General features: G+C 39.0%; 1 protein-coding gene across 1 annotated transcript; it reads right to left on the bottom strand.

Annotated features, from left to right (window-relative positions):
- FAM162A (family with sequence similarity 162 member A) lies at nt 1-27508 on the bottom strand. The gene is made up of 5 exons (XM_038583010.1): nt 27351-27508; nt 9258-9380; nt 7096-7204; nt 3698-3806; nt 1-1324 (listed from the first exon to the last, which is right to left on the bottom strand). Exons 1-5 carry the CDS (start codon nt 27382-27384, stop codon nt 1232-1234), a joined length of 468 nt encoding a protein of 155 aa, XP_038438938.1. The 5' UTR covers nt 27385-27508; the 3' UTR covers nt 1-1231.
- Between the last annotated feature and the right edge of the window lie 117 nt (nt 27509-27625).

Here is a 27625-nt window from a genome sequence, read left to right as displayed (position 1 = left end):
TTCATTTTAACATGTGGGAGTTTTGGTTTAATGAAACTTTTTTACAATAAATGTCCAAGATAACACTTTAAAATACTTCTTTAGTAGTTAAAAATGGTAGTATTCTATGAAGGAAAACTACTTATTTTTTAAAGAAGTAGATTAAAATCAAAGAACTTGATATCTAAAAAGCCAAGGTCAGATTACTCTAAAGTATATCAACAAACATCATTAACATCATCAGATTATGAAATTCCATGTGGTGCGATACAGCTGCATATATTACTTCCTATCTGTAATAATCCTCTGAAGACAATTAGCAGGTTGGGATGAGGACTTCTCAGCCATTAATACTCCTGAGACATGTGAGAATATAAGAAATTCTTAAAATAGAAACCAGCATCCATACTTAAGTATGAGACAGGCTGGCATCCCAAAGTGTAAATGAAATACATACCATGTGCCAATGCTTATCTCTCAACATTTGTAAGAAAAATGCATTTGATAGATTTTTGTAATTGAGAAATTCAGTGTAAAAGTAAAAGCAAAAGGACTAATTGGGAGTTCGAAGCCATAGAGTAGAAGGTGTGTGCTGGCCCCAAGTGCTGGGATTTCAGAATTCTCAGAAACTCATGGCCAGACTCTCATCACCCTACTGGGACCTTTTCCAAGACTGCTGTCTGATAAGCCTCAGTCTGCCAGCATGCCCCAAGACGGCAGAGTATGATCCAGCTTCTTTGCGGGGTTCTGGCATTTGGGGTGGTTAGCTCCCCAGGATGTACCTAGGCGGCATACTCAGCTGGCCTTCCTTATCTCTCTAGAAATGAGTACACAAGAGAGAGAAATACAGAACTAGAAGCCATTTTGGCTTCTACAGAGGAAGTCACTTTGGTAATGGAAATGGGAAATACGGGAAGTAAAGTAAGATACGGTATCTGACTCTCTAAAGGAGAGTTAATACTAAAGTTTAAATCAGTTGCCCCATTCTTCATTTTCTCCAAGACCTGAAAGGCTGCATTTAACCCGGATCAAAGCCACAAAAACATAAGACAAGTCATTTCTTTTTTTTTCTTTGACATTTCTTAAAGGAAATTTATTTGTACCATTATAGCAGAAATAGGGAAATTATAAGTCTGTGCAAACCACACTTTGGATTCATGAAATGAATCCTCATACCATATTCTTTTAATACAGGCTAATGCTGCAACATTATTCCTGCATTTTCAAAGTCCAGCCAGCATGGATACCACTGCTACTCTGTCTTGGCCTTCACAGCTGCTTCCTCTCTCAGGCGAGCTTTTTTTTCTAAGTTCAGGCTTGTTAAGGACTCGTTTCTTTTGGCAGCCTAAAGTAAAACAAATTTGAGTAAGTGATTATTTATGCAGGTTTGGGGAGGCTGTCATTACGCCGCACCAATGTCAACAGATTAACTAGGGCACTGCAGGCCCAGAATGATCTACCGTGGACACCCTGAGCACAGAAGCCCCTGCCGTGCCTTCTGCTTCCTCTGATGCTTCACAGTCCTGTAGCATGAGAGAAATGCCATCCAGTCAAGCATGAGAGAAATGCCACACCCTCTACCTTCCCTTTCTTTCTGGCCCGTTCCTTTAAATCTGCTTTCTTCCCTTATCATTTATTCCTTTATCTTTTCTCTTTTTTCCTCTCTTTAGTATTGAATGCCCTTTTATTTCCATTTCTATCCTTTTTTTCTTTCCACTTTTCTTTGTTGCTACCATTTCTCCTTCCCCAACTTATTTTATACTTTCATACCCTTCTAACTCCTTACTCCTCTTTTACCAAAAATACTGAGCTTTGGCGATCCCAGACTTCACCAAATACTGAGACTAATGACTCTGAGCAGTATCTATCCCGCTATCCATCCCTTGACCGCAAGTAGCAGTGGGGGAGAGGCAACCATCCTCCTCCCATGTTTCCCTCCATGTGACCGGTTACACGCCTGTGAAGCTTACATAAGCAGACCAGTTTCAAAAGTTTTATGCCAAATAAATGAAACTAGCACCCTATATATAAGGTGGGATTTTCTTATACCTATGTAATTTCACGTGTAAAGAATTAAGTATGGGAAGGGAGAGAATGGGAATGCTAAGTTGATAGGATAAAGCATACAAGGTAATTTCTCTCGTCTAAATAGCATTCCAGTAGCATTTACCAACTTGTAAGAAACGGACAGTTCCATGTAAAACAAATAAGATAGTTTTCTGGCATATAAGGGAGAGAAACTTTTAGAGTATATGGTGTATACCCTTAGATGAGGCTAGAAGAAATCCCAGGAGGTGACTTACTTCTCGAGTACTTAGACTCAGTATAATCAAGTATACATAAGTAACGCAGACTTCTTGGAATTCTAGAAACCCCTATGTCCTGTCCACATGCTTCTGTAGGTTTCAGTCTGAGAGCTATGCATGAGAAGTCAAAGAGGAAGCCAGAAGAAAATCTGAAGTGGGGTAGACAGAAATGTCAAAAGAACTTCACCCAGTCCTGCACACTTGTCCTTCATGCTCCTGTAAGGTTAGTCTAAATGGTCAGTATTTTCCATTCCAAAAGTCTACAGAGAGCCAGAAGTTCATTTCCTTTTATTCTGTACTCACTGGGAATAAGGGAAGTCAGTTACTGCTGGGTTGATAGAAAAACCCTTTTAATAACTCATAATAGATATAAGACATCTCTTTGCATGTGGAAGCTGTAATATATAGAATTAGACATGGTATTAAAATAGGGGTATGATCAGTGCTGCTGCATATTTTTTTAAAAAAAACCCTATATTTTAATCACAAGATAGTATTATAGGAGTCTGAAAACTTGCAAACTTGGCTCTAAATTTTTATCCTGCCACTTATGTGCCTTTGGGAAAATGATTCAGTATCCCTAAGCTGCAGGTTCCTCTTATAAAGTATAGATAATAAGAGAACCTACTGCTTAGGTTCTAGGATATTGTGGTGATTGAATGAGTTTAATAAATGCCTGCTATATAATGAGCACTTGATAAGTGGGAGCAATTTTACTATCACCTCAATTAGGTCTAGGTTCAAACTGTGGCTCTGCCATTTAGGAGCTGTGTCATCTTGGGCAAGTGAGCAGAGCTTTCGAAGTTATGTTTCCTCATCTATCAGTGAGGTTCTAATAATCGTACCTATTTTGCCATACTGTTGTGAGGTTCAAATGAAAAAAAGAGCCAAGTGCTTAGAAGACAGTGAGTATTCAATGAATGATAGCTATTAATAATGATCTGGGTTAAAACAGATTTTTGGAGTTAAATTCCTATGTACTTATTTAGGATCTATTATCCTTAAACACATGGCCCAGTGTGGCCGACCTTCAAGGAAAGAACAGTGACTAGAATGCTCACTAGGGTCAGTGTGGATAAATATGCCCATGTCCTAGAAGTGCTATACAGACATACAGGTGTCATCATTAAATACAGTGCTATTTTTCTGGTTTCATATTATGACATCTGTGATAACTACCCCTCCCCTTTTTTTAACTTTATACAAAACTAATTTAGTCCTTTACCTTGCCAAAATTAAGAACTTGCAATTTATCCCCAGGCATAATATCCCAGGTTGTCTCTACTGTTTCTCATTTTGTTTCTTACCATTTCTCATGTAGAAAGTAGCCTCCTAAAGAATAAATTCAAGGGTCAACCCCTGATTTCTTTTATATCCTTTGTAGAAAACAGACAGAGGAAGTCCACTCTTACCTTCTTGCCCTCAATAACCATCCAGATGCATCCTGCCACTGTCAGGACAATCATTGCATAGCTAACCTTCACCCGGATCTTGTTCTTTGCAGCATCAAGCATCTCAAACCTAATAGCACAAGGAAAGCATGAGAGAAAGTTAACTCCTTTATGAAGTTGCCAGTAGGAAATAAAACTGTGTCCCACAAATCAGAAGTGAAATGGTACCTATAAATAGAAAAAAGGATGCAGGGCCTGGAGATCTTGGAGGATTTTGGAGAAGATGAAACATTTTCACAATTCACTATAAACTTGTACATAAAATCCAATAAGATAACACAAACTTAAAAGTAAGAAAAAAGAGAAGAAAGCATGAAGACAGAAAGTGAATCCAAGGGATGCCTAGGTGGCTCAGCAGTTGAGCATCTGCCTTCAGGTCCTGGGATTGAGTCCCACATCGGACTCCCTGCATGGAGTGTGCTTCTCCCTCTGCCTGTGTCTCTGCCTCTCTCTCATGAAAAAATAAATAGAATCTTAAAAAATAAAAATAAAAATAAGAAAGTTAATCCAAGAAAAAAAGCGGGGGAAAGGCACAGTATATTAATCTATGCTTGTGATGGTGGCCCCCAATTTTGGCTTTCAAGTTTCACATTAGCGGCCAATGCTAAAAGTAAAACCAAGAGCTGTTTCTCCCTGGGGTTCTTAAGAAGATCTTATACAATACAGTGATTGTCTAACAATATCCTGGCAACAGGTGCTACAATGAGCTTCGTTGAGTTTTATACATTTCAACACAAATCACAATTCAGAAAATGTAAGAGGAAGTTAAACAATGTGCTATTTACACCCAAGTTTTTCCTCTCTGCCTTGAACCAGGAATAGACTTAATAATCTAAATCTAATACTTAGATTCCAGAGAATATCTGGAACAGCACAAAAATCTTTTAAGCAATGCTCCCCTAATGTTTACCTTTTAACTAATGTTTTGCTAAAATTGCGTGACAGTTAACCTGAGACTGTGCTCTTTGGCATGTACCTCTCTGAACCTGTCTACTGAATACAGATCCATGTACCTTAACAGAAAATTGAGGGTTGAATCCAAACATTGTGTGAAAGCTAAGAGGCCTACCAAGGAAGAGTCTAAAGAGAAGGCCACTCCTCCTTGATTCTGTTATATAGGCAGTGAGGTGTGGTTCTGAGTTTAGTAGATCCTCAGGGCAGGGCAGGAGGAGTCCAAATGGACCCTGGAAAGAGCACTGGCCTACTCAGTAGGGGTGTAAATAGGAATTGATTATCTCTAGGTGATGGGATGAAAGTGCTAACTTCTTTCCTTTCTTTTTTCCCCAAATTTTTAACACATTACTTTTGAAATCAGAAGGGAAAAAGTACATTTTTTGCCATCTAGGAGGCACAGGGTCCAGGCTTTGCAGGTGGTAGGAGAACCCTGAAAGCATATACATTGTGATGGGAGAGCTGGAACCCAGTGAGGCAGCAATGTGAACAGAGTTCTCCAGGCACTGAAGCTGGGCCTGCAGGGGGGTGGGAAGACCCAGGGACAACTGCTAAGGACCATGAGTTGCTCTACTGAGAGCATCTGAGAGGCCGCCAACCACAAACTACCCATGTTGACAACATGTTATATGAATTGGCATGTCCAACATAAGTGCTGTGATACTCATGAAAATAATATATTTTACTTTTCATTAGAAGTATTTTACATTTTGGGATGCCTGGGTGGCTCATTCAGTTAAGCGTCCAACTCTTGATTTTGGCTCGGGTCATGATCTCAGGGTCATGAGATCCATCTCCACATTGAGCTCCATGCTGAACATGGAGCCTGCTTAGGATTCTCTCTCTCCTTCTGCACCTTCCCACCCTCGCTCTTGTGTCATTGTGCTCCCTAAAAAATTTAAAACTTTTTAAAAAGAAGTAGTATACATTGAGTATTTTACATTAAAAAAGTAAAATGCATTTAAATAAGATCATGAGGCTGCCCTCCATTCTACAGAAAGCAATCAGAATGGGCAAGTTCAGCAGTACCTGTTCAGAACTACCAGCATAAGGATGAACACTTGCCTAGGCCCAGAGCAGAACATTCTAGGGTGACTCAGTAAGTACTACTTTGGGCTTGAGGAGGATCTTGGAATGACCTGCAAGGCAGACTGAGGAAGGTGTTTCATGGCAAAGTCTATCTGGCACCTATTAGGTAGGCCATGAGTATACAGCAGCTTGTTTTCTGCTAGAATATTCAGGAAGAAATTAAGACATAGCCAAGAAATTAATATCATTGATATTTCCACCTTGCTCTTATTTCCCAGGAAAGTACACTGTCACTTTAGTTAAGAAGGACCAGGGCTTTCCTGCTCAAATAATTTTAGTGAAAATAATGTGCTATTTGACAGAAGTAGAATGGCCCTGTTAAAGCCGTTGTAAACAAAAAGCAGATAACTCTTTTTTCTGGGAAAAGATACCCTGAATGAACTTTTAAAATCATGCCTCAAAACCAGAAGCCAGAAGGTCCAAGAATAGTTTCTTACCAGAAAGGAATGTCTAGAAACTTTATCCCAAGTCCTTATCTCTGAAGAGGATGATGCCCCACAGGAGAGATGGCGCCTACTTCTCAGAATCTCTCTTGGCCAAGATGCAAAGCAATCGGGGTCTTTAACACTGGGCTAGAGCACTGGTTCTCAATCAGGGGTGTTTTATTTATTTTTAATTTTTTGTCATCCTAGGGGACATTTGGCAATGTCTGGAGACCTTTTTCACTGTTAAAACTCAATGTTACTGGCATCTGGTGGATGAAAAGGCCAAGCAAGGGTGCTGCTCAATATCCTATCATGTACACAATGGCTCCCAACAACAAAGAATTATCTGGCCCAAAATGTTGATAGCCTGGGGTTGGGAAATCTATACTCATCCATAGACTCTAAAATAAAGTCCCAAGATCCCAACCAGGGCTGGATTTAAGGAAGTTGGTGATAGGGATAGGAAGCATGCGTTCTGGAATCCCGAAAAGAGGATATGTTGCTCATAAATACTTTTATGCCTATTGTTAAATATTTAAGTGGATTTTATAGAATATAACTATTAACTGTCAATGGTATGTGATAGACCCAGATTAGAAATAAGCTAAGAACAGTGACCATCACTGCTTAGTCACATTTCTGTAGCTAGGAGAGGAATCAATCAGTTAACTTCAGAGTACCTGAGAGGCACAACATAAGGTATCTATGATAAGACACAAGATTGTCCAACTGTTTTTACTGCAAGTACCCACCAAAGAGGAAACATTTAGTGAAGTGAAAACTACTCTAAAATTTGGTTGAAAGGTTTTAAATAGACTCAGAGGAACTGCTTTGCTTTTGAAATATATCAGCGAGAAAGAAAAGCTGCTTGTAACCCCTACATTCAGCACTCACGAGACAGTCTCTGGGATTTCATCTTCCTTTTTGAAGCGACCTGACCACAGCAGGATCTTCTTCTCCCAATGTGTAGGTTTGTGTAATGGCACTCTGTGGCTGTAAGTGTCTATGAGAAAAACAAGACAAGTTATCTTATTTGAGGTTATGACTAAAATTTAGCAATTAAAAATACTATTTTTAACTATTCACGAAACAGAAACATTGAAAAACCTCAAGCTAACTAGAGCTTTATTTGAATGATTTCTTAGGATGCCTCATTTCTCAAATGAGGTTCCAAAAGTCTTTGAGGACTGAGGTAAAATAAAAGCCTAATTTCCTAGGCATTGAAAGTTCAAAGAACTCCCTAAACAAAAATATAAAGGTAAAGATGAATTAAAAGGGAACAAAGAGAAGCTTACTTGACTTCACTAGAAGAAAAGGGTTATAAGGTAAAATAAGGTTACAAAAGACCCTGAATGCCAGGTTAAGCTTTTGAAACCGGATTTGGGAACCACTGTATATTTTGAAGAAGGTAATGTTTTAGAAGATTAATCTGCATAATAGATGGGAGAGAGAAGGGAAAGATAGGCTAGAGTGGGCAGCAAGTCCAAATGGGGGGTTGTAATCTAAGAATGAGGTGACATGGTCTGAACTGGAGCTGTAATGGTGAGAACGGAGACAAAAAAAGTCCATCTCAAGATGACTGAAAGAATCTGGAGGGTGATTAAGGACGGCAAAGAGGCAGATGAACAAAAAGGTACACGATCACAGACTGGGAGAGAGGGTCTTCCAAAAAAGTCACTGAAGGAGCAGAAAAAGTTAGGGAATCACAGACTGTCAGGGTTGGAAGGGACCCTGGAGATAACCTCATCCAACTTCTATGTACTGCCTGCATCTCTTGCAGAAGGACCACCTCCTTGGCTCTGCCTACAGGACACGCTCATTCCTACCCCCACACCTTTGCTTGTGCTGCTTTTTCCACTTAATCAGAAGGCAGCAGCAAAAGGAACTACAAAGTCTCTCAGGAAAAAAAAAATCCATGAAGAACTGAAGGCAAGAAGAGGATCAGAAATATAGAAATACATTGCTGTAGTTTTATCTTTTAACCCTTCTAGCATAGCTTTATAGTTGTTTTTCCATTTTTGTTTTTAAGTACATTAAAGACAATTTGGAAAGCATAGATGGAAAAAAGGTAAAAAGATATCTCCAATTCTCCTGTCATAGCAGAATCACTGTATTCTTATTTTGGTAGTGTTTCTGAAGTCTTATCCCTGTAAGTATGGGGATTTATATGTGTATATATCTATATGTGTATCATGCTGTGCTTATAAAGGATATAAAATTTTATATCCTGCTTTGTTCACTGACATTAGGACAAACATTTCCCATGCCAGTACATGGTATTTATAAGCACCATTTCAAACAGCTGCACAATCTCATCAAGGAGATCTAACATATATACTTAATCATTCCCAGATTATCTGACATTTAGATTAGTTCTTATTTTCCTATTATATATAAAAAATGAGAATATCTTTACACTCAAAGCTTTTTCCACATATAGGGATTATTTCCAAGGATCAATCACCAGAAATGCAATATCAGGTTGAAGGGTACAAACATTTTTAAGCTCTTGATAAATATTCTTTGAGAATAGTTTTTTTCTATTTACCAAGATCTGCCTGACCCTAGTATATTCCTATTAAGAATTAACAAGCAAATAGCTCAGGGGACCCTACAGTTTATATATTATGCTCCTTTTTTCCACATGGACAGTGACCAGGATTTAAGTTAGTAAAAAGACTAATAATGATGGCTGAAATTAATGCCCAAGCCAAGGCTAGCACTATTTATACTGTACCCAAAATATCATTTCCTGATTTGGTTCCTCTTTGGGGTTCCTTAAAAGACCATTTCTAGATCACTATTACTTTGGTGCACCTATTCTCCAACAAAAAACTCCATAATCCTGGAAGCAAGGGTTAAAAGTGACAGATGAGGAAAATGAAGAAAGCATTGCTTTATGTGACTCAATATAAGTATAATTTAGGAGGGATGGACTACAAGATAGGAGAGGATGTCAGAGCCCCTGGGACAACCTTTTAGGTTCTTTTGATTCCATGTAGTTTCACTCTTTGGAGCTGCTTAGTCTATAACAAGAAAAATGAATAAAAACTTACAGGATGGAGCTTTTGGACTTTCTTGTGGTTTGGCACAATATCCATTTATTCTCTTCAAAGCAGAGTTTCTGGTAAGTCTTAGGGATGAAGAAGCACCTCTTTCATATAACCTAAAATAACTTCCTATAAAAGACAGAAAAACGTTTCAGAGAAAGAAAATCTAATGTTGTCTCAAAATGAAAAATGCCTACAGAGTATTATTTCATCTATAAAAATTAACTCATTTTAAAAGTGAAAATGCTACTCTCTATGTAGGATACACATATTTAAAATATGATACTTGATGCTGTTAATTTCAGCTATTTTATAAAAGTACTTCTTACATATATCTTGTTATAACAATGGTTCTGGTGGAAATATTACATATTATAGCACCCAGCAGTTTAGGTAAAGATTAGAATCTCCCACAAGTAATAAACCAAGATGTCAAATTGCCAATACTACTCTGGTAAACTCTGGGTAGGGTGCAGTGGCCAGCAAGGGGCTCTAGAAAGCCTTTTTCCACCCAAGGCAAAATTTTCCAACTGGAAATCAACTTTAGGTATAGTCATGAATTTTGTGAAATTTTTAAACTATATATTTTAAAAATATATAAAACTGTATTATATATATAATATATAATTTTAAAAATTTAAATTCTAAGGACACAAAGGCATCAGAATTATAAATCTCCATGTACTCACCACCCAGTGTCAACAATTAACAATACATGGCCAATAAATACGGTTTCATCTGAACACCCACACTCTCTACTTCCTACTGAATTATGTAGGAAGTAGAGGAATTATGTCTCTCTTGAGAGAGACAGAGTGAGCAAGTTGGGGGAGGGGTTAGAGGGAGAGGAAGAGACAGAATCCTCAAGCAGACTGCACTGGACACACAGCCCAACATAGGACTTGATCTCATGACCCTAAAGATCATGACCTAAGCCACCGTCAAGAGCTGGACACTCAACTGACTGAACCACCCAGGTGACCCCCAACTGAATTATTTTAAAGCAAATCCCAAACATCCTATTAATTAGTTCATCTATAAATACTTCAGTATGCATCTCAAAACAGCAACTTTTCAAAATCATTATCTGGAATACCATTAGCTTAACTAAAAAATATTATATCCTTGATATAGCATATGATGATCAAATAATGTATTTCCCCAGTGGGCTCCTAATTTTTTTAAATAGTTGGTTTATTCTAAATAGGTACACACTGAATATGGTTGATACATCCTGTATAGGTTTCCCCTTCCTTTCTTTCTTGTCATTTTTTGAAAAAAACAGGTCATTAGTTCTATAGAATTTCCCTCATTTAGGATTTTGCTGATTGTATCCCCACGTTAACATACTCTTCTAAATTCTTTTTCTTGTAAGCGGATTGTTGAGGCTTCAGCAGATTTAAATTAGATTTTTTAGCAAGAATAGGCCATAGGTGATACTGTGTATTCTCTACTGTATCACACCAAGAGGCATACATCAATTTTGTCTTTTTGTGATATTAAGATTAATCAGTAGATGCTATTATTCTGACTCAACCCTTATAAAATTGTCCACCAACCTTTCCTTTGATGTTTTAAGCATTGTTGTTACCTAGATCTGCTGTTTCAATATGAATTGTAAAATCGAAGTATTCTACAGTAACTATTTGATTATCCTAAGGTAAAATCCACAAGAAATGTGGAATAAATGCTTGATTCTTTCCATTTACCAGTTTTCAAATTCACAAATTGTTTTCCTTGCAGCCTCCACAAGTGATATTTTGTTTAAAAATAACATAAGGGAAAAAAAATAACATAAGGGGGGGTTCCTGGGTGGCTCAGTTGGTTTAGGGTTGACTCTTGGTTTTGGTTCAGGCCATGATCTCATGGGTTGTGGGACTGAGCCCTATGTCCGGCTCTATGCTCAACAGTGTCTGCTTGAAGGGTCTCTCCCTCTGCCCCTAGCCCCACTTGTGTGCGTGTGCTCGCGTACTCTGTCTCTCTAGGATAAGTGGAGAACTCTTTTTAAAAAATAATTAAAAATAACATAAGGGACTCTTGCAATTTATTTTATTTTTATTTTTATTTAAAAAAAAAATTTTTTTTTCATTTATTTATGATAGTCACACAGAGAGAGAGAGAGGCAGAGACATAGGCAGAGGGAGAAGCAGGCTCCATGCACCGGGAGCCTGATGTGGGATTCGATCCCGGGTCTCCAGGATCGCACCCTGGGCCAAAGGCAGGCGCTAAACTGCTGTGCCACCCAGGGATCCCTGCAATTTATTTAACACATGTACTCCAGCCCATTTCAGTCACTTTGTTTTAATGCTCAGATATTCCCATTTTTAGTCACTAGGGACCTTTTTATGTTGGCTCCTGAGTACTTTCAGCGTGTGCTCAGTGATCATTGGCAGCTTCCTTACTTTCTGACATGATGGTCCAGATTCATTTTGAATGCTTCCTGCCCCTGCTTTGGAATCAGACATTCCTTTAGGGTGCTCTGGTTCCTTTAAAGAGGAAGTATTTTTAGAGATGCCTTAGGGAAGGCTCATTGTTACTGAGATTGTCATTGTTTCCATGCCTTCTCAGTGAACAAAACTAGGGAATGCATTCATTCCTAAAACAAATGTATGCTAAAGAACTTAGTTTCAGGGGGTGCCTAGTTGGTTAAGTGCCCAGACTCTTGGTTTCACCTCAGGTAGGTGACCTCAAGGTCCTGAGATCCAGCCCCTCATCAGGCTCTGAACTCAGCACAATCTGCTTGAGATTCTCTTGTCTTCTCCCTCTGCCCCTCTCGCTCATGCTCTAAAATGACAATAAATGTTTTTTAAAAAAACTTAATTTCAGTTAGCCATTTTCACCTTCAGCCTTATTAGCATGAAAATTTTAAGTCAGTCATAATCAGAATTCAAAGCAGAGACAGCCAGAAATAGTTTTGATGAGGGTGAGAGAAAAGGAGGGTGATTCTGAGTATGGGAGTCATGGTACAAGAGGGACCAAGGCTGGTATCGGATTCAGAATTAGAAAATCCCTAGCTACCTAGAACACAGAAAAAGATGAGTGCTATTAAGCACAATGGAACAGAAAAGAAAACTGGAAAGGCACCACCAGTGATAAATCTGATTAATGACCAGGCACTGAGTGATGCTGGGGTGACCAAAAAAGGAATGCCTAAGACTTGTCTTTAATGCAGCAAGAATGTGCTCTCACAGCTATGTGGATAAAAGCTCACAGAAAAGCTCAAGTCGTTTTAAAAATCTGTTTGTTAGTAGACAAATAGTCTGTACCGTTGCAGTCCCTAACTCCCAACTTGGATATCTTTATAGCTTCAGAGTTGGAGCAATAAGGGGAGGCGAAAGAGGGGATAGGAGTAAAATATGGTTAGAGGTGGACTTCACAATGCTGGTGAGCAGCAGGGTTTATTCACTTTTTCTCTCTTGCTGTTAAAAAAATTTTTAATGTAACAATTAAAAGATATTACTATAGATTTTATACGGGCCTATGTTTATATTTGTGTAAAGATTTTTAAGATAACACTTATTGACACATAACCCTATATCACAAAATTCACCCTTTAAAAAAAGATTTATTTATTTACTTGAGGGGAGGGAAGGGACAAAGGGAGAGGTGGAGAGAGAATCTCTGGCAGACTCCCCATGACCCTTAATACCATGACCCGAGCCAAACTAAAGAGTAGGACACTTAACCAACTGAGCCCCCAGGTGCCCCAAATTCAACCTTTTAAAAATCCAACAGTGATTTTTAGCTTATTCACAGAGTTGTGTACTGATCACTACCATCTAATTCCAGAAGGTTTTCATCATCCCAGAAAGAAACCCCATATACATTTAAGTCACTTCCTGTTTCTTTCTCCCTCCAACCCTAGTAAATCACTAATCTACTCTCTGTCCCTATGGATTTGCATATTCTGAAAATATAGACATTTCTGGATGTTTTGTATGAACAGAATCATGTAATATGTGGTCTTTTAAGACTGGCTTCTTTCAGCATGTTTTCAAGGTTCATCCATGTTGTAGTACTTATTAGTACTTTTTTTTTTTACTGACAAATCTCATTCCATTGCATGGATATCCTAGATTTTGTTCATAGCTAATAGACATGTAAGTGGTTTCTACTTTTTGGATATTAAGAATAATGCTGATATGGAAAATTATGTACAAGTTTTTGAGTAAACATTTATTTTCACTTCTTTGGGGCATATACTAAGGTGAGACTCCTGGGTCGTACGGTAACTCTGTGTTTAATCGTTTGAGGAACTGCAAGCCTGTTTTCCAAGTGGCCACAACATTTTACATTTCAACCAGCAACATACAAGGATTCCAATTTCTCCACATCCTGGTCCACATTTACGTTTTTTGATAGAAGCCATCCTAGCATGTGTGAAGCAGTCTATCCCACTATGGTTTTGATTTGGATTTTTCTACAGAGGAGTAATGACGATGAGAATCTTTTCACCTGCTTATTGGCTAATTGTGTATCTTCTTGGAGAAATATTTATTCAGCTCCCCTCCTTATTTCTTAACTGGGCTGTCTTTTTATTATTGAGTTGTGAGAATTCTTTATCCACCCCCCCCCTTTTTGGTAACTAACAAAGATTTTTTATTCAATAGCCTTCTGTTCTTTATAATTTTCAGATACAAGTTCCACATCTATGATTTGCAAATATTTTCCTCCATTTCATGGGTTGTTCACTATCTTTTTTAAAAAAGATTTTATTTATTTATTTATGAGAGACACACAGAGAGAGGCTGAGAGAGAGGTAGAGACATAGAGGGAGAAGCAGGCTCCATGCAAGGAGCCTGATGTGGGACTCAATCCCACGGGGATCACATCCTGAGCCGAAGGCAGATGCTCAACCACCAAGCCACCCAGGTGTCCCATCTTTTCACTATCTTGATTAAGTCCTTTAAATACAGAAGTTTCAAATTTTGATGAAGTCCAACAATCTATTTTTTTCTTTTGTTTCCTGAACTTTTGGTGTCATATACAAGGTCATAAAACTTATTTCTATGTTATCTTCTAAGAATGTTCTTGTTTAGCTTTAACATTTAGGTCTGATCCATTTTGAGTTAATACTCGTATATGGTGTGTGGAAAGGCTCCAACTCCATTCTTTTGCAGGTGGATATCCAGTTTTCCCAGCATCATTGGTTGAAAAAACTCTTCTTCCCCCTGTTGAATTGTTTTGGCACAATATAGAAAAGCAATTGACCATAAATGTGAGGGTTTATTTCTGGACTCTCAATTCTATTCCATTAATCTATAGTCCCTTGTCTTCCATGTACGTTGTGTTAGCTTAGTGATTAGCTAATCACTGGGCAGAGACCTCCTTCAGTGCCTTCCACCAAGAAGTTTGCCAGCTTTTGCCAAAGGGCTTTGCAAGCCTGTTACAGTATGCTCGGGGTGGGTGGGGAGAAGCTGTTCTCACTGAATTCGCTGAGTCAGGTGGAAAAAAAGGCAAGCCCAGTGAGTGGGAGTTTCCAGAGAAGTGCCAGACAAGCAAATTGTAGCAGGTCTTGGGGGCTGGGGATTTTAGGGAGCTCCAAATCCATTCTGCCTTCCTCAGTGCCTGCTAGAAACTGCGGGTTTTCATAGTTACTGTGATTGAGAGACTATTCATTTTCAAGGCTACTGTGAAGCTGACAGGAGACAGAAAACTGTTAAAGCTATTATAAAGTTTGCTGTTCTCACTATGTTTAAGTCATTTTTCTTGGATAAATGCTACTCAGATTGTCACAAGCCTCTGGTTATTTTCTAGTTCTGAAAAACTTGATTTTAAGAATTTTTGGCAGTGTTTTCATCGCTTTTATATAGGAGTGGGTTTTCAGAGGTCCTCTTACATACCAGAAATTGGGACCTCTGTTTATGTAAAGATTGTGGTTATTTGCTGTCTGATTTCTTTCATAAGGGGCCACATTTATTTCATTTTCTAAATCTGTAATGCCATAAGGCCTTGCCCAGGTCTGGGAAACCACCCCACTAGTGCCACCTATTGGCAGTAAGTGTGCACCAGGAGGAAAGTAGATCAACTACAGTATAAATGATCTCTGCTTCTTCTTTCCTCCTTTTAAATGTGGATAACATAGTATTTACTGCACCAGGACTGCTTTGAGGGTTAAATGGAAAAACAAATGTGAAAGCATCTGGCAAGATTCTTGAAACACAGTAGGCACTCTAAATTTTAAGTTTGTTTTTTGAAGCACTACTTAATTAAACCAGTACTTTTCAAAACATTTCCATACCATTTTTCAATTTTACCCCTAAAGTAGTCAAAATGTCTCGCCAAGGTAATTTTATGCAGTTACCAGGGCATGAAGAATTCTATAAAACTTTACAATAACTTTTTATAGCTCTCGGGATTAAAACAAAATTCTGTAATGCTGTGATTCTCAAACTCAGTGTGCGCCAGAACCACGTGAGTGGCTTATTAAAACATAAAGCACTGGGGACACTCACCTCTGGTTTAGAATCAATAGTTCTGGGGTGAGGGTTGGGAATCTGCATTTTTAACAAGTTCCTATGAGGCTGCTACTAATGATTTGAAACTACATTTTCAGAACCACTCTGTGTTTTTTAATTGTGGTAAAATATACATAAAATTTACCATTTTTACCATTTTTAAGTGTACAGTTCTGTGGCATTAAGTATATTCACACTGTTGTATCACCGTCACCACCATCCATCTCCAGGACTTTTCTGTCTTCCCCAGAGAACCCCTTATTTACTGTAATCTATAAGCCCCATGTGCACCATCCTGCCCCATTCCTTTCTGCAGGCACTAAGACAGAAAGGAACAAAGTTAACTGGTAGTGAGCTACAAGGTCCACAGGAAGCAAAAAGGTCAGTAATTATTTCTTTAGGTATTGCCCTTCCCCCTCCGTCTTAATTAGAACAGAGGCAATTTTGGAGAATAGAAGACAAGGTGCCTCTCAGCTCAGTTTGGGTAATAATAAGGCAAAAATGTTATCATGTACCCCTAATTACTATCAGTGATATAAATCATGTTTAGAGATACTCTTTTCACAGATAATAACTGAGTACCTACTATGTGTTAGGCAATGTTCTAGACAATATACAAAACATAAAAATCTATGCTAGTAAAACTTATATTCTACTGAAGACAAAGTATATATATACACACACACACACGCATATATACACATATTCATATATATACAGACACACATATAGTTAGTAAATGCCTGAGGAAAAATGAACACTGGGGACATGACATGAAGTGCAATGTTTGTGTGCTTGGAATGGGGTATGTGTGTGAGATTTTAGGTACACTATTAGGGTAAGTTCTCTTTGAGAATGCCATTTTCAAAGGAAGTGAGGGAGCTAGCTATGCAGATATCTAGTGGCAGGATATTCCACACAGAAACAATTTTAAGTGCAAAGGCCCTACGGTGGTTCTAGGAACCACAAAGAGGAGGCCAGTGTGGTTGGAACATAATAAGGGAAGATTTGAAATCATAGAAGTATCTAGGGTACAGGTGGAAAACAGGGATGTGAAGGCATGAGAGGTTTACCTAGATCAGAAAATATGTCCCACCGTTTTTTTTTAAGACTTTATTTATTTATTCATGAGACACAGAGAGAGAGAGAGAGAGAGAGAGGCAGAGAAACAGGCAGAGGGAGAAACAGGCTCCATGCAGGGAGCCTGATGCAGGACTTGATCCTGGGACTCCAGGATCATGCCCTAGGCCAAAGGCAGATGCTTAACTGCTGAGCCACCCAGGTGTCCCCCTCCCAATTTTTTCTTACTACAACTTCATACTGGATGCCAATAATTTTTACCTCCCTAAAGTATAACTGTTGATTAAAACATAGCAAATGTGATCATATTATACATATTAGAAATAACAAATGTAAAAAATAATTTTAAAAAGCTGCATCACTAAAGAAAATTGTGAAGCACTTAATATGATTTCAATTATTTTGCAATTACAAAAAAATAAAAGCAAATAAAAGTTTTAGTATCATTAAGACTTCCTTTTCTGTCTCAAAGAGATAATATATATTCCCCTATAGACATCCAAGCCAGAAGTTTTCCATCCTCTGGTGAATCACAATTAAAAACAAACATACAAACCAAATGAAAAACAGCTCTTTGACCCTTTGGCTGCACTTGCAGCCTGCCCCTGGCTGACCAGTTCTGGATCCCCAGGGCCCTAGCAGGAAGTCAAGATGAACCCTCACTGCTGCCTCTAAGGATGTGACTGACAAACGGCTGGTTAACCTAGAGTTGAGGTTCTTAAACTTAAGTGTGCATCAGAATTACCCAAAAGATTTATAATAGATTACTGGAACCCAGTTCCATAGTTTTTGATCCAGTGAATACAGGTGGAAGCTGAGAATTTCCATTTCTAACAATTTTCCAGGTGATGCTGCTACAGTTATTGTGTTATTGAAAAACAGTACCTTAGTAGCTGGAGGCTGTAGTGGGTCAGCTGGAATGAAGCTGGCTCAAGTACTAGCTTTTGTCTTGTTGTTCCCTCCTTTCCCTAAAAAGCCTTTCCAGCCCCATGATGGACAGTGCAGAGAGGTGAAGATGCCTTTTTCTTTCCCTCAGAATCTTTCAAGACATTCCTTGAGAGAATCATCAGTGATGTGACCTTAGACATGATAAATGAAGGTTGAAAGAATGCTGGGGGAGAAAGAGGTTTTTAGATTACCGAATTTAACCTTTATGAAGATCAGTAGCCAAGTGTGATGCAAGTATGTTGGTAACTATGAAGGCTGCCAATGATCTGCTTAAAAATAAAATCATGGGGAACCTGGGTGGCTTAGTTATTTAAGTATCTGCCTTCAGCTCAGGTCATGATCCCAGGGTGCTGGGATTGAGTCCCACATCAGGCTCCTGCGTCTGCCTATGTCTCTCCCTCTCTGTCTCTCATGAATGGAATGAATGAATGAATGAATGAATGAATAAATAAATAAATAAATAAAGGCATTTGTCAAAACCCATAAAACTACATCACAAAGAGCTTTAATAAATTCAAATTTTAAAATTATCAACCAGGATGCTGGAGAATCCCAGAATGGAATGCAGACTGTGACAAATGTATCAAAGTGTATCAGAAATGTATGACATGACCTAGCCTCACAACCTTCAAGGTAAGGAAAAAGCAGCTGACCTAAGTAACTTTGAAAAACATCATTTTGACTGGAAACTGTAAGACTCAAGACAAAAAGAACTATACATTAAACACTGTACTCTAGTTGGCAAACTTGTTTCTTAGAGGAGCATGGGTTAGCAATCCCGAAACTACTTTACAACTGTACTGGGATTGAACAAATAAGTAAATAAATGGTAGATAATGAGACCCCAGAGAAAGGAGTTCCAAAAGCAAGGGTGGAAGGCTAGAACGAATGGATCAGTCAAAGAATTCAGTATTAACTCCTTTCTTTACATAGCTATTTATTAACATATTTATTTATATGTTATTTGTATATATTTATGTGTATGAGATGACAGACATGAGATATGGACATATTCCTAAGTACATGTGTGCACATGGGTCACTATACATGCATATGTTTCCTAGCTCTACCCAGTGGGAGGGCCTACAATCTTCAGTAGGAACAAACACACTCAGTGCCCAGATAATGATTTCTAAATACCATTATCTAATAAAAGGAACTAGGGTTCCTTTAAGAAAAATGTAAGCTCTTTAAGGAAAGTCTGATTTTATACTGGAGAAGAGAAAATACAAGATGAGTCTGGAATACCCTGTAGTGCCAGAAAGTGAGGAAGTATTCAAAAAAACACAAGGATGTTTTTGGATAGGGGCCATACAAAGGGACACAGGAGCTGATCTCATAGAGCCTAACCTAGAATAATTTGAACAACAAAATAATGTAGTAATAGATTACAATTTAGGGTATAAAATATATGAATCCATATTAATATAAATAACAAATGAATAAATGAGGGATAAGGGACAAATCTTCCTTATACAAAAAAAAAAATCCCAAATATATGTAGATAATCTTCCTTCCTGGATTGCCCCTCCCCTTGTGGGAAAGTGTGAGTTGGACTCAGTGACTTGTTTCCAAAGAACAGAGTATGGGAAGGGAAAAACAGTAACTTTTTAAGGAAGAAACAAAGTGACCAAGGTTAAAATCATCAGTCACAGGTCATATGGATATCATGTACCGTCAGAAGGATACTTGACCTCTGTGCTAGTTATTCTGTCCTCAAACCCATAACCCAGTCTAGTCTCATCATGAGAAAGCATCAAATAAACCCAAATTGAAAGACATTCTACAAAATATCTGACTAGTATTCTTCAAAATTATCAAGATCACCAAAATCAAAGAATGTGAAATTGTCAGAGACATGACAACGAAACATGATGTGACCTCCTGTAACAGAAAATGGGACATCAGTAGAATAATTGCTGAGATCCAAATAAAGTTTGTCCTTTAGTTGATAGTAATAGACCAATGTTAATTTTTTAGTTCTGACAAATATACTATAGTTATATAAGATGTTAACATTAGGGGCAATTGGGTGAGAGGTAAACAGAACTCTCATACTATCTTTGCAAGTTTTCTATAAATTAAAGTTATTCCAAAATAATATTTCTAAAACATAGTACCTGGGTATTAATTATATCTTTTTTTTTTTAAGATTTTTATTTATTTATTCATGATAGTCACAGAGAGAGAAAGAGAGGCAGAGACACAGGCAGAGGGAGAAGCAGGCTCCATGCACCGGGAGCCCAACGTGGGATTCGATCCCGAGTCTCCAGGATCGCGCCCTGGGCCAAAGGCAGGCGCCAAACCGCTGCGCCACCCAGGGATCCCGGGTATTAATTATGTCTTGTTTTTACTTTATACATGTTTTGTGGATATTTTATCCACAATTTTTTACTTTTTATTTTTTTACTTGATATTTAGTTTATTTATTTATAAAGATTTTATTTATTTATTTTATTTATTTATTTATAAAGAGAGAGGCAGAGACACAGGCAGAGAGAGAAGTAGGCTCCCTGTAGGGAGCCCGATGAGGGACTTGATCCCAGGATCTGGGGATCATGACCTGAGCCAAAGGCAGACACTCAACCACTAAGCTACCCAGGCATCCCAGTATTTTAAAAATATGATATTATCCCTATAAAACTGTCACTCTCACTCACTTGCACTCCAATATGCTTTTGGCATGAGACAGAAAAAGAAAGGGCACAGTAGGAAATGCGCCCAATTCAGGGTGGACTAAAAATAAAGGCATCTGACTATGTTGGTGGAAATGAGATGAGAAAATTATACATGTTGGTATGTATCTTGTCACACCTTGCTATTCTCAAATGTAGTCGACATCACCTGGGAGCCTGTTAGAAATGCAGATTCTTGGCTCCCACCCCAGACCTACAGAATCTGAGTCTGCATTTTTATTTTTGTGTTGAGAATCAGATCAATTTTAAGTCTCAGGAAGACAAAGCTAAATGTATGCTTATCCTGACCACTGCAAAGCTCATACACATTCACCTTTTAATCAATACTGTATTTAAAAATTATGATGAAATTATATGTCGAATGTTTATAACTGCTCAGTAGACCTAGAAGGAAGAATGACTTAATTACGGTAATTATCCCACTTAGATATTTTATTCCCACTCAGAGCTCATTTAAATTAGAGAACCACTGATTTAGTTTCCACATTAGAAGCAAAGCTGGGCTACTCTAAAGGCTGGCCACAACAAAACAAATGAATGAACCTGAGATAACTAACTTACCCTGAGCTTTCCCAATAATTAGGCTTGATATTTCCTGCAATTATTCTAAAAAGGATGGAATTTTTTGGTTTCAAACTCTGATTTGCCCAGCTCTTATATGCAACAAAGACTTCCAAATCTGCCTGCCAGGCTCCCATTGCTCACAAACCTAACTGCCTTCTTAATAAGGTCCATGCTGATGTTCTAGAGCTTGGAACTTAAGACACTGTCCTAACTCACTCTGTCTCTGGTTACTGTACCTACCCATGCTTTCCCACAGTGAGAATCCTTTTGTCTGAAAAACTCCCACAAGGATTTGGGGACAGGTAGAGAAGATTCAAGCAGGAAAACAACAATAACAATGGTGATTTCGTAAGTAAATAGGAGTCCAGAATGCAGGATGGGCCAGGGCTGAGGGATAAGTAGGGGTAAAGGGAGTAGAAAGACATATATATGGAATCCTCCTTTTGGACAGTGTCGTAACACTGTAGTTCAAGGGGATTGTGAAAAGAAAATAAGACAGGACCCAATGAAGAGCACGACCTGACAAACGGAAGGAAAAATGGCAAGAGAGATTGACATTATGGACTTTTGTGGGCTGGCTAGAACTCTAATCACTATTTGTAACATTGCTTCTATGGGAAAAAATTTTTTGAGTTCAAAAAATAGATTTATAAATAAACCTTTGAAACCTGGCCAGTTTTTAAGTGGGGAGGAAATTCAATGGAAAAAGTCTTGCGATTCTATGAATCTGGTGCCCAAATTTTAGTGAGATGGGGCCATTTCTTGGTGATTTTTCCCCCCTCTATCAACATTCCAGCCCATTCCCAGCAGTGGTTATCTGAAACTCTGTTGGCTTTAGCTGTTGACCTAAATCTTTGTGACACAAACAAATTCCCTATTTTTCCATCTGTTTTCTCATCCTTCCCCGCAGGCTTGCAAGAACACTGGGCTTTCCTGCACTTTAAACTAGTGAAGGAAGGGATGTTGTACTAAACTTACCTCACCATCTCTAGATCCTTCCCTTTGCCCCTTTCTCACCTAATGTCTGATTGATTTTTAAGATTTGATTTATTTACTGGAGAGGGAGAGAATCTGAAGCATCTCTGCACTGAGCACAGAGCCAGAAGTGGAACTCGATCCCACAACCGTGAGATCATGACCTGAGCTGAAACCAAGAATTGGAAGCTCAATCTACTAAGCCACTCAGACATTGCTCTTTCCCTGCTCTTAAAAAAATAAGCTTTAAATTATAAAAGTAACACTTGCTCATTACAAAAAAATTTGGAAGCTTAAAAAAAGTATGAAGAAAAATAAAAACACCTATAACCATATCATCCAGAGATAACATCCCGGTATGTCCTCCCCAGATTTTTCCTATGCTTGTACGTAACATATACATTTTTCATAATCAAAAAATACTGCATCTTATGTCAAAACACTTTTCCAACATATAAATTAAAAAATACTTTTGATGGCTATATAACATCTAACACCTGAATATAACCTGAATTCAACCATTCCCTTGGCTGGATTTGTTTCCCAATTTCACTAAATGAACAGTTTTCTACATAAACCTTTGAGGGCATTTCTGATTATTTTCTTTTGTAGAATCCTGATAGTGCAGAGTTAGAGAAGATGAGCCCTTTTAAGAACAGAACAGTTGCTTTCTAGATAGTGCAGAGTTAGAGAAGATGAGCCATTTTAAACAGAACAGTTGCTTTCTAGAGGCAGAACTGATTTGCACTTCTACCAGTTGATGCAAGTCCTTGTCTCCTCATACCACATTCGTTCTGAGGGTACACTATTTTGTACAAAACAATCACTTGTTCTCAACAGTTCTATAAATAAAATACTAATCTTCGTTTCATTGTTCGAATGACTGAATAAGTGCCATATATTCAATTTACTACCTTAGCCTCACCACCCACACATTTTACTATAATGTTTCTTCCCCCACTCGTTTTACTAAAATTGCTCTAACATTAGTGATCTCTTTATAGTCCCATGACTGTGTTTTTTAGAATCTCATCATTAGCTCAGTTGATTCTACTCTTTCCGTCTTTGAAGCCGTTTGACTCTACTGATCTCAGCCCCCTACAAGGCCTCTTTCCCTCCTTACATTATACTGCCACATTCTCTGCCTTCATCTCTGACTGCCATGATGTACATCTTTAATGTCCTTTGCCACTTCCTATTCCTTACACTGTGTCAGGCCTCCAAGATTCAGTCTTTAGTCTTTGCCTCTATCCCACATTTGTCTGTCTCAGGGAGGACTCCCTCTTTGTCCCCTGGTCTTTGACTAAGAGGCCCCACACTCACCTGTAAATCCATGCCACCTACCACTCAGTAGTGCATGACCCTCTCTGCCACAGCAGTATCCCTTAACTTTCTTATTTCAGACAACAGGGCAACACTCCTTCAGTCCTCTACACTCAAAAACTGCATCTTCTTTAAATCAACCTGTCCAGAGGTTGATTTACACAGAGCCACTAATTTCTTTAAGACACTTCCTAGATATATTCCTTTGTTGTCATTTCCATCAACATCTTACACATGGATATCTTCACAGGTAGTAACTATTCATGTTGTATGCAGCAACCATGTACATTTTCCAAAAATGTTTCCTTAATGACTTCTGCTGGAAGGCTTCCTTTTTGCCCAAATTCAAGTGGTTCAAAACCCTCAAAAGGCCACACCTTATCTATTACCTCCTGATGAAATCCAAGGTAATCCTTTCTCCCTACTACCCTTTCTCCCCTCATATCCCCTGCAGACTCATTACTGCCCCTACCTCTGCTCTTGTCTATCTCCCATGCCTTCTGTTTCAACGGAGCTTTCAGTAATTTTAACCTATACTTCTATTTCTTCCCTAAAGCCAGTGGTATGTTGGTTCTTGGGAGGAAGTCAACGGGGAAAAGCCCTGATTTTGTAGTGTTTGCCAATAACCCTCACCATAGCAGATTTTAAGCTACCAATGTTAACATAACTAATTGGGAAAATATTTGTACAAAGCCAAGAGGACCTGGCTCCATGGCACCATAGCAGCACTTAAAATCTGTTCTGTAATCTAGAACTTAATATATACTGTCTTACATAAGTTCTCCCGATGTATTATATACTTGTTCACTGCAACAAACTCCAGCCCTAGAAGAGTGGGAGTCCATTAACTTTAGAGCTTTCATAGTATACAGGGCACACAGTGTGTGCTCAATAAAAACCTTCTGAGAAGACCTGGAGGGACTGGTAAGCAAAGCCAAAGAACAGTAAAAATGGGCATGTACTTATTTAGGGTTGGTTAGCAAGAACAAACAGGAAAATGAAGGAACAGAATGTAAGAGAAATAAAATCAGAATAGGAGCCAGGAGATATTGGTGACTCTTCTGGAGCCAAGTCAATTCCCTTCTGAGGCCTTAAGTTTCCTCACCAATAAAATTAGAGGACTAGACTACATGAGTCCCACATTATCTCTGGATTCTAATGCTGTAGAATGTCAGTTAAACTGACAAAGAGGCTGCTATCCATGATCCATTGTATTGGAATAATAATGATGATAATAAAATCATTTTAAAATCTGCCGAGTCGAAGTTTAGGACAACAAAAATTTTTCTGAAGGTGTGAAGAAACATTCTTGTAAAGCCATTCCATTCCTTTGACCTGATAACTATTCTGTAGAATGTAATAAGTGTTATTAAAAATAATTTTAAGTTTTTAATTTAAAAAAATTATAATTATTTAAAATAATTAAAAATAATTATTCCAAAGAATATCTACTGTCTGCCTACTCTGAGCTGGACACTGATAAGTGCTAAGGTTTAGTAAAAACAATTTAGTCTTTACCCTCATGAAACCCACAGGAGTACGGGTCAGTAGCCATTTAGTTCCAAATCACTGTATCAGTGTCCTTTTTAAAAAAAAAAAAAAAAAAATTTATTTATTCGACAGAGAGAGAGAGAACACAAGCAGAGAGAGCAGCAGGCAGTGGGAGAGGGAGAAATTGACTCCCAGCTGAGCAGGGAGCCTGATGTGAGGCTTATCCCAAGACCCTGGGATCATGACCTGAGCTGAAGGCAGACACCCAACCGACTGAGCCACCCAGGCACCCTGTATCAGTGCCTTTTAACTTAAAGAGCACAGACTGCTCTAAGGAATGTATGCAAGCTATGGATCCTCTCTTCCCAAAACAAGGATATAGTCATAAAAATATGAACATAATTGCAGAGGTTCACAGGACCGCTTATCTGTGAAGGGATCCAAGAACCTTTACAAGTTAATAACTCTGACCTATATCTATACCTACATTTGCAAAATGATAAATTCAAGCTCATCAAAATCTATATTCTGTTTACTAAGAAAGTACAGCAAAGATTTCCAACAAACAATTTTAAAAAGGCCCACTGTTTAAAGGACACTGTTTAAAGCCCACTTTAGCTATTTGATATTTCCCTCACCTGGAGTGAGTACCTTATTCCAAATAATATCCTGGATAAGTGATGCATGCATAGATGGTTTCTATTTGATCTGCCATTCCTTTGGTTAAGATCGCCTGATAAATCATTCTTCTTACTTGAAAACCTATTTGCACATAAATGTGTGCTTCCACTTCACAAGTAAATCTGCATTTCATGACTCTCCCATTTCACATCAAAGAGACTCAATTAGCCATGACAAACACATATACGGCACACACATATCCTGAATAAACCGCTTGACTGAAACAAAGAGCACAAGTTCCTGAATTAGATGGTACTTACTCATCTCCTGGCTCTAACATTTTATGGCTATATGATCTTGAACAAGTCATTTAACCATCTGACCTATGTTTATTCACTTGTACATTGGAGGATGGATGATAAGATTTACCTAAGAAGGGTACTATAAGAAATCAATCCAGTAAAATAATGTATGTCAAAGTATGTAACTATAAAACGGCCACAAGTGGGTGAAAGGGCAGATTGCTTAGTTGCTCACAAAACATCAGACATTCAAAGAAGATCTTTTGTTAAGAGTTCTTCATATAACATTCAAGTGGATCTATCTGGAATACAATACATTGTTCTTTAATTGCTCAAGGAATTTTGTTTTGAGTGCCCAATAGTGAAGTTCTTAAATATCAGAAGTCTGCAGAGAGGCTTTGGAATCTTTATAATGCATAAATATATTTTCAATGCAGGAAGATAAAACTGCTTAAAACTCTAAGGTCTTAGTTCTGATGTAGTCAAAGTCTCTGTCACTCCGTCTATTTTAGCTTTTTTACGGAGCAATGATTCTTTCACTTACCTTGTAACAGCTAACAGGTCAGTAGGATGTACACAAAAGATTTTAGGTAAATTACTTCCACAAAGCTAAATAAATCAATTAAATCAATCTCTTTTAGTGGAGGGAACGTTTACTTTAAAGGAAGTAAATAATATTCTTCAGTTTGAGACATGTTTTCCAGTCCATTCTCCATTGGAACACAAAATAAGCACACAAAAGATAAATTTTTTTTTTTTTACGTTACTTCATGTACACTTGCAATGTGTATTTACACTATTTCAATAGGCAAATTTGGGGGCGATTCTTCCTTTAAAATTGGAAATAAATACCTTTTTCGTAATTTGTCACCACGGAATAAAAGATCAGTCATTATACCTTATCAAAGGTGACTTAAAAGTGATTTGCCCTGGTGCCTAGAAAAAAGTCAAGCAGCAAATACTCTGATTTCTCAGTCCCTACTAAGCAAAGGCTCCGCTGGTTCCCCAAGACGACAACTTAAATTCTGACTTCAAATACCCATTTCGCAGATGCCTACTAGAAAAATAAACTGCAGATTCTATTGAACACTTTCCTCAACAAAATTCAAAGCACTTAACTGCAGATCTGCTTGTAAGAAACGTACCCCCTATCTTAGGCAACACCCCCCCCCCCATTATCCTGTAAGACCTTAAATTCCTTTGCTAATCAGACACTAAGTGCGTGGGAAACCCTAGACTCAGATTGAGATTTTCTCTGAGAGCAGGGATAAACTCTTGAAACTGTGGGGAGGCTGGGGAGACTCAGAGCTGTGGACAGGAGAGGCTGGAGCAGAAGGCTGAACCCACCAGGCAATGGGGGAGTCCCGGGGATGGCAGGCGCATTAGGAACCGGGGATATGGGGGCGATAAGGGTCTGGGAGCAAGGGCCCGTTAAGTTGGCGGGAGGGCCAGGCGCGGCGGTCACTGTGGGCCAACCCCGACTACCTGCTCGGCCGCTGCGCGCTCAGCCTTCGCTCTGTGGTCACTGGGGTGGGATTCCGAGCCACCTGGGGCTGCGTGATGCAACCGAGCAACCGCCAGACCCGGCGGGCAGGAGGACTCCCCGACCTCCAACCGCCCCCAGCCCGGCCCGCGTCTCACCCGCCACCTGGCGCAGGCCGCGCAGGCTCCCCATGGCCGCCTACTCCGCCGACCCGACAGCGCCTCCCGGCCGGTGACGGCGCGACCGCATTCAATGTCACCAAGCGCCCGGGACGGGAAAGAGCCTGACTGCGCGGGCGGGGCGGGAGGGCCTGGGCGACCCGAGGCCGGGGGCGGGGCCTGCGTGATGCGCGGGGCGGGGCGAGGGGGCGGGGCCTGCGTGATGCGCGGGGCGGGGCCTGCGTGCGGAGCGTGTGGGACGTGCCTGACGCGCA

This window comes from Canis lupus, chromosome 33, assembly GCF_011100685.1.
Source record: "Canis lupus familiaris isolate Mischka breed German Shepherd chromosome 33, alternate assembly UU_Cfam_GSD_1.0, whole genome shotgun sequence".
Taxonomy (NCBI): domain Eukaryota; kingdom Metazoa; phylum Chordata; class Mammalia; order Carnivora; family Canidae; genus Canis; species Canis lupus.
The sequence above is the reverse complement of the archived record's forward strand: the minus strand, read 5'-3'. Positions and strand labels throughout refer to the sequence as shown.